Source organism: Salmo salar, chromosome ssa06, assembly GCF_905237065.1.
Source record: "Salmo salar chromosome ssa06, Ssal_v3.1, whole genome shotgun sequence".
NCBI lineage: Eukaryota > Metazoa > Chordata > Actinopteri > Salmoniformes > Salmonidae > Salmo > Salmo salar.
Window position 1 is genome coordinate 92717143 of NC_059447.1, and position 12732 is coordinate 92729874.

A 12732-nucleotide genomic window follows, 5' to 3' on the forward strand; every position below is an offset into this window, starting at 1 on the left:
GATGGACAGAAGGGTGTGTTCACAACAATTCAACTGTTCTATCTTGTTAGTTAGCAAATAGATCCAAGTTAGCTAAACTTGAAACATGAAGATTAGCTGGCTACTCACTAGCACGTGGGCTTGGTTAATAGCATGGTTCTGGTTAATAGCATGGTTCTGGTTCACAGAACAGCACAAACTGGCTCTAACCAGAATAGAAAGAGGAGTGGGAGGCCCCGGTGCACAACTGAGCAAAAGGACAAGTACATTAGAGTGTCTAGTTTGAGAAACAGACGCCTCACAAGTCCTCAACTGGCAGCTTCGTTAAATAGTACCCGCAAAACACCAGTCTCAACGTCAACAGTGAAGAGGCGACTCTGGGATGCTGGCCTTCTAGGCAGTTGTAATGAAAAAGCCATATCTCAGACTGGCCAATAAAAAAGACAAGATTAAGATGGGCAAAAGAACACAGACACTGGACAGAGGAACTCTGGCCAAGAAGGCCAGCATCCCGGAGTCGCCTCTTCACTGTTGACGTTGAGACTGGTGTTTTGTGGGTACTATTTAATGAAGCTGCCAGTTGAGGACTTGTGAGGTGGCTGTTTCTCAAACTAGACACTCTAATGTACTTGAAAACCTACAGGACAGTAGATCTCCAGGAAGAGGATTGGACTGAAAACCCACAGGACAGTAGATCTCCAGGAAGAGGGTTGGACTGAAAACCTACAGGACGGTAGATCTCCAGGAAGAGGGTTGGACTGAAAACCCACAGGACAGCAGATCTCCAGGAAGAGGGTTGGACTGAAAACCCACAGGACAGTAGATCTCCAGGAAGAGGATTGGACTGAAAACCCACAGGATGGTAGATCTCCAGGAAGAGGGTTGGACTGAAAACCCACAGGACAGCAGATCTCCAGGAAGAGGGTTGGACTGAAAACCCACAGGACAGCAGATCTCCAGGAAGAGGGTTGGACTGAAAACCTACAGGACAGTAGATCTCCAGGAAGAGGATTGGACTGAAAACCCACAGGACTGTAGATCTCCAGGAAGAGGATTGGACTGAAAACCCACAGGACTGTAGATCTCCAGGAAGAGGATTGGACTGAAAACCTACAGGGCGGTACATCTCCAGGAAGAGGATTGGACTGAAAACCCACAGGATGGTAGATCTCCAGGAAGAGGATTGGACTGAAAACCTACAGGACAGTAGATCTCCAGGAAGAGGATTGGACTGAAAACCCACAGGACAGTAGATCTCCAGGAAGAGGATTGGACAGCCCAGTGTGTGTGTGTGGGATGTATAAACATTATGACAGTATGTGGATAGTATATATAGTACATCTGTAGAATACGTGGATAGAATAGTATACAGTGCATTCGGAAATTATTCAGACCCCTTGACTTTTTCCACATTTTGTTACGTTACAGCCTTATTCTAAAATTGATTCATTAAAACATTTTCCTTATCAATCTACAAACACTACCCCATAATGACAAAGCGAAAAACAGTTTTTCCAAATGTTTTGCAAATGTATTAAAAAAAAAAAAAACAGAAATACTTATTTACATAAGTTTTCAGACCCTTTGCTTTGAGACGGTAAATTGAGCTCAGGTGCATCCTGTTTCTATTGATCATCCTTGAGATGTTTCTACAACTTGATTGGAGTCCACCTGTGGTAAATTCAATAATTGGACATGATTTGGAAAGGCACACACCTGTCTATATAAGGTCCCACAGTTGACAGTGCATGTCAGAGCAAAAACCAAGCTATGAGGTCGAAGGAATTGTCCGTAGATTGTGTCGAGGCACAGATCTGGGGAAGGGTACCAAAACATTTCTGCGGCATTGAAAGACCCCAAGAACACAGTGGCCTCCATCATTCTTAAATGGTCGAAGTTTGGAACCACCAAGACTCTTCCTAGAGCTGGCTGCCCGGCAAAACTGAGCAATCGGAGGAGAAGGGCCTTGGTCAGGGAGGTGACCAAGAACCCGATGGTCACTCTGACAGAGCAGACTGGGAGACTAGTCAGGATCGAGGCAAAGATGAATGGAGCGAAGTACAGAGAGATCCTTGATGAAAACCTGCTCCAGAGTGCTCAGGACCTCAGACTGGGGTGAAGGTTCACCTTCCAACAGGACAACGACCCTAAACACACAACCAAGACAACGCAGGAGTGATTTTGGGACAAGTCTCTGAATGTCCTTGAGTGGCCCAGCCAGAGCCCGGACTTGAACCCAATCGAACATCACTGGAGAGACCTGAAAATAGCTGTGCAGCACCGCTCCCCATCCAACCTGACAGAGCTTGAGAGGATCTGCAGAGAAGAATGGGAGAAACTCCCCAAATACAGGTGTGCCAAGCTTGTAGCGTCACACCCAAGAAGACTCAAGGCTGTAATCGCTGCCAAAGGTGCTTCAACAAAGTACTGAGTAAAGGGTCTGAATATTTATGTAAATGTGATATTCCTGTTTGTTCTTTTTTATACATTTGCAAAAAAATCTAAAAACCTGTTTTTACTATGTCATTATGAGGTATTGTGTGTAGATTGACGAGGTGGAAAAAAACAATTTCATCCATTTTAGAATAAGGCTGTAATGTAACAAAATGTGGAAAAATTCAATGGGTCTGAATACTTTTTGAAGGCACTGTATATGTGTAACATTTATTATGGTCCCCCTTGCAGAGTAGATGTGGAGGCGTGTAATGTTTGTTACTTCCTTCCTGTAGAGAGGATGACGAGGGATGTAACATTTATTATGGTCCCCCTTGCAGAGTAGATGTGGAGGCATGTAATGTTTGTTACTTCCTTCCTGTAGAGAGGATGACGAGGGGTGTAACATTTATTATGGTCCCCCCTTGCAGAGTAGATGAGGTGTTTAACATTTATTATGGTCCCCCTTGCAGAGTAGATGTGGAGGCATGTAATGTTTGTTACTTCCTTCCTGTAGAGAGGATGACGAGGGGTGTAACATTTATTATGGTCCCCCCTTGCAGAGTAGATGAGGTGTTTAACATTTATTATGGTCCCCCTTGCAGAGTAGATGTGGAGGCATGTAATGTTTGTTACTTCCTTCCTGTAGAGAGGATGACGAGGGATGTAACATTTATTATGGTCCCCCTTGCAGAGTAGATGTGGAGGCGTGTAATGTTTGTTACTTCCTTCCTGTAGAGAGGATGACGAGGGATGTAACATTTATTATGGTCCCCCCTTGCAGAGTAGATGAGGTGTTTAACATTTATTATGGTCCCCCTTGCAGAGTAGATGTGGAGGCATGTAATGTTTGTTACTTCCTTCCTGTAGAGAGGATGACGAGGGGTGTAACATTTATTATGGTCCCCCTTGCAGAGAGGATTGGTGTTCCCAACGTGATGTTCCTGTACGCCACCATAAGCTTCATCCTGCTGGTCTTCGTCATCCTCTTCATCCCAGAGACTCAGGGACGCACACTGGAGCAGATCTCTAAAGAACTGGCCAAGAAGTAAACCCCGACACACACCAGGGCCCATAGAGATTAGGGACACAGTCAAGGACCTTTAGTCACCACCCAGAACATTACCCCCATCTACCTAGTTCCTAGACGTACCACCCCTACCTACCAAATGTCAGTTCAAGAGTTCTAGTGTAAGAAGTGGTTTGACTTGGTCAATATTGGTCCAGACAAACCTCTGCTAGCTCTAAATTCATATCTCTCTCTCTCTCTCTCTCTCTCTCTCCCTCTGCTCCTCCTCTCTCTCTACCTTTCTTACACTCTGTCTCTCTCTCTCTCTACCTCTCTCGCTTGCTCTGCTCCTCCTCTCTCTCTACCTTTCTTACACTCTGTCTCTCTCTCTCTCTCTACCTCTCTCGCTTGCTCTGCTCCTCCTCTCTCTCTCTACCTCTCTCTCTACCTCTCTCTCTACCTCTCTTACACTCTCTCTCTCTCCCTCTGCTCCTCCTCTCTACCTCTCTCTCTACCTTTCTCTCTACCTTTCTTACACTCTGTCTCTCTCTCTACCTTTCTTACACTCTGTCTCTCTCTCTCTACCTCTCTCTCTACCTTTCTTCTACTCTGTTTCTCTATCTCTCTCTCTACCTCTCTCTCTCCCTCTGCTCCTCCTCTCTCTCTACCTCTCTCTCTACCTCTCTCTACCTTTGTTACATTTTGTCTCTCTCTCTCTACCTCTCTCTTGTTCTCTGTCTCTCAAAACATCTCTTCTCTCTCTACCTCTCTCTCTTGCTTTCTGTCTCCATCTCTCTATCTTCACCTAGAAAGCAACTGAAGGTGAGGTTCTGGCGTCGAGTGCAACCCCAGGAGACTCTGTTCACCATTCACAGGACCCCTGAACTCTCAACTCTGACCCCTTCACCCTCTCACCTAGCAGTCCACAGCAGAGGGACGAAGATCTGGGAGGAGAGAGGAAATGCGAGAAATGGAGAAGAGGGAGGTCAAGAAACGAGGAGGAGAGAGATAGAATAGGGATGATAGAAGGAGAACAACCATCTGACAGTTGGACCATCTACTCTGGATTGCTAACCTGTTTGTAGCACTTTCTACTGTTTTCAAACAGAATACACAGGATTTTACCTTTTTTGTATGACCCCGAATTTATTCAAACAGGGACTGTTTCAAATTAGGGAGGTGTTAAACAATAGACGTGTTAATGAATTTACCCTGGGGGGGGGAACACCTCCATTCATACCAGTTTGATATTGGGACACATGTTCTCGAGCTGGGTCAAAATGTATCAAGTTATATACCATGTATTTGACTCACTCCTTTTATCTCTGTGTAAATGGGGTTTAAGGTACTTTTCCACATTTTGTTAGGTTACAGCTGTTTTCTGAAATTGATTCAATCGTTTCCCCCCCTCATCAATCTATTCACAATACCCCATAATGAAAAAGCGGGAAAAAAAAAAAAAAATGATATTACATTTACATACAGTACCAGTCAAAAGTATGGACACACCTACTCATTCAAGGGTTTTTCTTTACTTTCTACATTGTAGAATAACAGTGAAGACATCAAAACTATGAAATAACACATATGGAATCATGTAGTAACCAAAACAGTGGTAAACAAATCAAAACAAATATTTTATAGTTGAGATTCTTCAAAGTAGCCACCCTTTTGCCTTGATGACAGCTTTTCACACTCTTGGTACTGTAAGTATTCAGACCCTTTACTCAGTACTTTGTTGAAGCACCTTTGGCAGTGATTACAGCATCGAGTCTCCTTGGGTGTGACGTTACAAGCTTGGAACACCTGTATTTGGGGAGTTTCTCCCATTCTTCTCTGCAGATCCTCTCAAGCTCTGTCAGGTTGGATGGGGAGCATTGCTGCATAGCTATTTTCAGGTCTCTCCAGTGATGTTCGATCAGGTTTCAGTCCAGCCTCCGGCTGGGCCACTCAAGGACATTCAGAGACTTGTTTCCGAAGCCACTCCTGCGTTGTCTTGGCTGTGTGCTTAGAATTGTTGTCTGTTGGAAGGTGAACCTTCACTCCACTCTGAGGTCCTGAGAGCTCTGGAGCAGGTTTTCATCAAAGATCTCTCTGTGCCTTGCCCCTGTTCATCTTTGCCTCGATCTGGCTGATGTGTTTACGGACATATTCAATCGCTCCCTATCCCATTCTGCTGTCCCCACATGCTTCAAGATGGTCACCATTGTTCCTGTACCCAAGAAGGCAAAGATAACTGAACTAAATGACTACCGCCCTGTAGCACTCACTTCCGTCATCATGAAGTGCTTTGGGAGACTAGTCAAGGACCATATCACCTCTACCCTACCTGACACCCTAGACCCACTTCAATTTGCTTAGCGCCCCAATAGATCCATAGGCGATGCAATCGTCATCACACTGCACACTGCCCTAACCCATCTGGACAAGAGGAATACCTATGTAAGAATGCTGTTCATTGACTACAGCTCAGTATTCAACACCATAGTACCCTCCAAACTCATCATCAAGCTGGAGGCCCTGGGTCTCAACACCGCCCTGTGCAATTGGTTCCTGGACTTCCTGACAGCCGCCCCCAGGTGGTGAAGGTAGGAAACAACATCTCCACTTCACTGATCCTCAACACTGGGGCCCCATAAGGGTGCGTGCTCAGCCCCCTCCTGTACTCCCTGTTCACTCATGACTGCGTGGCCATGCACGCCTCCAACTTTATCATCAAGTTTGCAGACGAAACAACAGTAGTAGGCTTGATTACCAACAACGACGAGACGGCCTACAGGGAGGAGGTGAGGGCCCTTGTAGTGTGGTGTCAGGAAAATAACCTCACACTCAACGTCAACAAAACAAAGGAGATGATCGTGGACTTCAGGAAACAACAGAGGGAGCAGCCCCCTATCCACATCGACGGGACAGCAGTGGAGAAGGTGGAAAGCTTCAAGTTCCTCGGCGTACACATCACGGACAAACTGAATTGGTCCACCCACACAGACAGCGTGGTGAAGAAGGCGCAACAGCGCCTCTTCAACCTCAGGAGGCTGAAGAAATTTGGCTTGTCACCTAAAACCCTCACAAACCTTTACAGATGCACAATTGAGAGCATCCTGTCGGGCTGTATCACCGCCTGGTACGGCAACTGCACCGCCCGCAACCACAAGGCTCTCCAGAGGGTAGTGAGGTCTGCACAACGCATCACCGGGGGGCAAACTACCTGCCCTCCAGGACACCTACACCACCCGATGTCACAGGAAGGCCAAAAAGATCATCAAGGACAACAACCACCCGAGCCACTGCCTGTTCACCCCGCTATCATCCAGAAGGCGAGGTCAGTACAGGTGCATCAAAGCTGAAACTGAGAGACTGAAAAACAGCTTCTATCTCAAGGCCATCAGACTGTTAAACAGCCATCACTAACTCAGAGAGGCTGCTGCCTACATTGAGACCCAATCACTGGACACTTTAATAAATTAATCACTAGCCACTTTAAACAATGCCACTTTAATAATGTTTACATATCTTACATTACTCATATCATATGTATACACTGTATTTTATACAATTTATTGCATCTTGCCTATGCCTCTCTGTCATCACTCATCCATATATTTATATGTACATATTCTTATTCCATCCCTTTAGTGTGTATTAGGTAGTTGTTGTGGAATTGTTAGATTACTTGTTAGATATTACTGCACTGTCGGAACGAGAAGCACAAGCATTTTGCTACACTCGCTTTAACACCTGCTAACCATGTGTATGTGACAAATAAAATTTGATTTGATTTGAGTCCGCTGCCGCTGAAAAACATCCCCACAGCATGATGCTGTCACCACCATGCTTCACCGTAGGGATGGTGCCAGGTTTCCTCCAGACGTGATGCTTGGCATTCAGGCCAAAGAGTTCAATCTTGGTTTCATCAGACCAGAGTATCTCGCTTCTCATGGTCTGAGAGACGTTAGGTGCCTTTTGCCAAACTCCAAGTGGGCTGTCATGTGCCTTTTACTGAGGAGTGGCTTCCGTCTGGCCACTCTACTATAAAGGCCTGATTTATGGAGGGCTGCAGAGATGGTTGTCCTTCTGGAAGGTTCTCCCATCTCCACAACTCTGGAGCTCTGTCAGAGTGACCATCTGGTTCTTGGTCACCTCCCTGACCAAGGCCCTTCTCCCCCAATTGCTCAGTTTGACTGGGCGGCCAGCTCCAGGAAGAGTCTTGGTGGTTCCAAACTTCTTCCATTTAAGAATGATGGAGGCCACTGTGTTCTTGGGGAAACTTCAATGCTGCAGAAATGTTTTGGTATCCTTCCCCAGATCTGTGCCTCAACACAATCATGTCTCGGAGCTCTACGGACAATTCCTTCTACCTCATGGCTTGGTTTTTGCTCTGACATGCACTGTCAACTGTGGGACCTTATATAGACAGGTGTGTCTCTTTCCAAATCATGTCCAATAAATTGAATTTACCACAGGTGGACTCCAATCAAGTTGTAGAAACATCTCAAGGACGATCAATGGAAACAGGATGCACCTGAGCTCAATTTAGAGTCTCATAACAAAGGGTCTGAATACTTATGTAAATAAGGTATTTCTGTTTTTTACTTTTAATACATTTGCAAAAATGTCTAAAAACCTGTTTTCATTTTGTCATTATGGTGTATTGTGTGTAGATTGCTGAGGATCTTTTTAAAAATATATTTTTTATCCATTTTAGAATATCAGAATGTGAAAAAAGTCAAGGGATCTGAATACTTTCCGATAAGATGGTACAGTGGTAGTGAGAGGAGGACAGGTTCATATAAATGACTGGAATGGAATCAATGGTATATGTTTTATAGTGTTCCATTCATTCCGTTCCTTTACTATGAGCCCATTCTCCTATTTAAAGTGTAACCAGCCACCATTGATGTGGCTGTATCGGATACTCACTTCAGATACTTCCTGTCTGACGTGTCTGTACACAATGATCTGTTCTGGACGGTGGTTTACAGCTGCGTTTCATAATTACAGTTCTCACAAGAAAACCTGAGTCTGTTAGTTAACTAATAATCTAGCCCTTAACCAGTTGAAAAAAATCAGGTGTGTATACATTGATAGCAGATGTTGCAAAACGTTGTGCAACAGAATCCGAAGCAAACAGTTTTCCATTTAGAGTAAACTGTTTCCGTTTCAAAAACGTTTTTGCAACACACTAAACGTTTTTGCAACAGACTAAACGTTTTTGCAACACACTAAATGTTTTTGCAACAGACTAAAAGCTTTGTAAAAGACTAAACATTTTGCAACACACTAAACGTTTTTGCAACAGACTAAAAGCTTTGTAAAAGACTAATAATTTTGCAACAGACAAAAACGTTTTGCAACTAAATCCCAACTACTGAATCCACTCCAGGTGTGTTTGTCCAATAAGAGTTCGTACTGTTGGAGGAACGTGAAAACCAAGAAACACTGTCTTAAAGGTCCATTGCAGTCGAAAGCGTGATTTTCCTGTGTTTTATATTTACTGAACGAAAATATAAACGCAACATGCAACAATTTTTACAATTTTACTGAGTTACAGTTCATTCTCTATAAGGAAATCAGTCAACAGAAATAAATACATTAGGCCTTAATCTATGGAATTCACGTGACTGGGCAGGGGCTCAGGCGTGGTTACACGTGGTCTGCGGTTGTGAAGCCGGTTGGAGGTACTGCAAAATTCTCTAAAATGACGTTGGAGGCGGCTTATGGTAGAGAAATTAACATTCAATTTTCTGTCAACAGCTCTGATGGACATTCCTGTAGTCAGCATGCCAATTGCACGCTCCCTCAAAACTTGAGAGACATCTGTGGCATTGTGTTGTGTGACAAAACTGCACATTTTAAAGTGACCTTTTTTTTGTCCCCAGCACAAGGTGCACCCGTGTAATGATCATGCTGTTTAATCTGCTTTTTTTCTATGCCACACCTGTCAGGTGGATGGATTATCTTGGCAAAGGAGAAAAGCTCACTAACAGGGATGAAAACAAATTTGTGCACAAAATTTGAGTTAAATAAGCATTTATTTTTGTGCGTATGAAAAAATTGTCTGGTATCTTTTTATTTCAGCTCTTGAAACACGGGACCAACACTTTACATGTTGCGTTTATATGTTTTGTTCAGTGTAGTACAGCCCACAGCCATATGGCATTGGAATAGTACTGTGAAATGTTTGTCCTTTTAGTGTAACAGCTGTTTGAAAAACCTGCCTGAAATGTGAATTTATAGGGAAGGGACATTAGTTAATAGACCAATTAAAAATAATGTTCAAAATTAACCTCTCTACCGATAGCAGTTATTTTTCAGTTTTTTTTATTATCTTTGCTAAAAATCATGTTTATTTATTTTTGTTGCCCATTTTAAATGAAAACAATCACAGTAAGGTACCTAATTGTTACCCAGAAATGATTTGATATTTACATAAAGAAAATGGCTCCATTGGAACTTTTAAAAGGACAATAGCAGTGGGTGTTTGACCTTTCACCTCTGATCAGAACATCAGCTGTCATTTCATGTTCTAACGGAGTTGGGAAACACTGCAGTGAGCAGACTAACAGGTATGACCAGCCCTTCTGTAGCCTCCTGTCCTCCTGTCTAATGGCCATATTTACGTCCCAAATGGCACCCTATTCCCTATGTAGAGCACTACTTTAGACCAGCCCTATGGCACCCTATTCCCTATGCAGTGCACTACTTTAGACAAGCCCTATGGCACCCTATTCCCTATGTAGAGCACTACTTTAGGCCAGCCCTATGGCACCCTATTCCCTATGCAGTGCACTACTTTAGACCAGCCCTATGGCACCCTATTCCCTATGCAGTGCACTACTTTAGACCAGCCCTATGGCACCCTATTCCCTATGTAGAGCACTACTTTAGACCAGCCCTATGGCACCCTATTCCCTATGTAGAGCACTACTTTAGACCCGCCCTATGGCACCCTATTCCCTATGCAGTGCACTACTTTAGACCAGCCCTATGGCACCCTATTCCCTATGTAGAGCACTACTTTAGACCAGCCCTATGGCACCCTATTCCCTATGCAGTGCACTACTTTAGACCAGCCCTATGGCACCCTATTCCCTATGCAGTGCACTACTTTAGACCAGCCCTATGGCACCCTATTCCCTATGTAGAGCACTACTTTAGACAAGCCCTATGGCACCCTATTCCCTATGTAGAGCACTACATTAGACCAGCCCTATGGCACCCTATTCCCTATGTAGAGCACTACATTAGACCAGCCCTATGGCACCCTATTCCCTATGCAGTGCACTACTTTAGACCAGCCCTATGGCACCCTATTCCCTATGTAGAGCACTACTTTAGACCAGCCCTATGGCACCCTATTCCCTATGTAGAGCACTACTTTAGACCAGCCCTATGGCACCCTATTCCCTATGTAGAGCACTACTTTTGAACAGAGCTCTATAGGTAGTGCACTGCATAGGGAATAGTGTGCTGTTTGGAATGACATCCTAGTAGACCAAAAGGTGGCTGGGGTTTCTGCTGTATGGGAGATGTTTTTGTATCTTAGTTGCCAAACTGTTGAAAGATAGACATATCTATTATGTATTTTTTTTGTAATAATAAAACAATCCAAAGTAGCAATGATAATTAATAACGAGAATAATGTTGTGTTTGTGATATCAAAAGAGGATTATCGCGCAAAGGTTTGGTTGGTGCAGTCATGTAACCTTTATTTAAACTAGGCAAGTCAGTTAAGAACAAATTCTTATTTTACAATGACGGCCTACCAATGATGTAATCACCATCGCACTGCACACTGCCCTATCCCTTCTGTTCATTGACTATAATGCAGCTGTTACGTGCCTCCTAGTAAGAGGGAGGTGCAGGAATCAGGAGCAGGAGAGCAAGGAAGTCCCAGTGGCACAATCGTTTATTAAAGGAGTCCCAACTCAACAACAACATGAGGGGGAAACACACTCAAACGAAGTCGCCACACACAGGGAAAGTAACGCAACACACGGAGGAGAAACCTCTACTCCTAAACTTATATCTAAACGGTACAACTACCGTGAGAAAAGAAAACCCCGTGGTGCAGACACGCACCCCTAACAAAGTATCACATACAAACAATCCCGCACAAAGACTAGCAGGCAGCGGAGGTAAATAAACCCACCCAAATCAACTAATAGGACACAGGTGTGAACAAAACAGACAGACACAAACGAAAAGGAAAAATGGATCGGTGGCAGCTAGTAGGCCCGGCGACGACGACCGCCGAGCACCGCCCGAACAGGGAGAGGAGCCACCTTCGGTGGAAGTCGTGACAAGCAGCCTTCAACACCATGGTACCTTCCAAGCTCATCATTAAGCTCGAGGCCCTGGGTCTGAACCCCACCCTGTGCAACTGGGTCCTGGACTTCCTGACGGGCCGCCCCCAGGTGGTGAAGGTAGGAAACAGCACCTCTACTTCACTGATCCTCAACACTGATCCTCAACACTGACTGAAAAACAGCTTCTATCTCAAGGCCATCAGACTGTTAAACAGCCATCACTAACACAGAGAGGCTGCTGCCTATATACACAGACTTAAAATCACTGGCCACTTTAATAATGGAACACTAGTCACTTTAATAATGTTTACATATTTTGTATAACTCATCTCATCTGTATATACTGTATTCTATTCTATTCTACTGTATCTTAGTCTATGTATTACTCATCTCATATGTATATACTGTATTCTATCCTATCCTACTGTATCTTAGTCTATGTATTACTCATCTCATATGTATATACTGTATTCTATCCTATCCTACTGTATCTTAGTCTATGTATTACTCATCTCATATGTATATACTGTATTCTATTCTATTCTACTGTATCTTAGTCTATGTATTACTCATCTCATATGTATATACTGTATTCTATCCTATTCTACTGTATCTTAGTCTATGCCGCTCTGACATTGCTCGTCCATATATGTATATATTCTTAATTCCATTCCTTTACATAGATTTGTGTGTATTGCGTGTATTGTTGTGTAATTTGTTAGATATTACTTGTTAGATATTTACTGCACTGTTGAAGCAGGAAACAACAAGCATTTCGCAAACACCCGCAATAACATCTGCTAATCACGTGTATGTGACCAATAAAATGTGATTTGATTTGATTTGATATAGGGAATGGGATACCATTTGGGATACACATTCTGTCAATAACATCTGCTAGATAGGTGTATGTTACCAATACAATTTGATTTGATTTGAACAGGGCTAACTTGAACTATGCTGTGCTGGTTCAGATATGCACAGTTCCAGCCACTATGTTAG

General features: G+C 43.7%; 1 protein-coding gene across 3 annotated transcripts in view; it reads left to right on the forward strand.

Annotated features, from left to right (window-relative positions):
• slc2a12 (solute carrier family 2 member 12) overlaps window positions 1-4549 on the forward strand; it is a 25628-nt gene extending 21079 nt beyond the window's left edge. The window contains exons 5-6 of one of the 3 annotated variants that reach the window (XM_014206258.2): window positions 3328-3460; window positions 4235-4371. In XM_014206258.2, coding sequence (XP_014061733.2) covers window positions 3328-3460; window positions 4235-4241 — 140 coding nt within the window. In that variant the 3' untranslated portion in view covers window positions 4242-4371. Of the gene's footprint in view, window positions 1-3327; window positions 3461-4230 lie in introns of all 3 variants that reach the window. The other 2 variants (XM_014206257.2, XM_045721201.1) reach the window with 2 other exon arrangements.
• Window positions 4550-12732: the final 8183 nt, after the last annotated feature.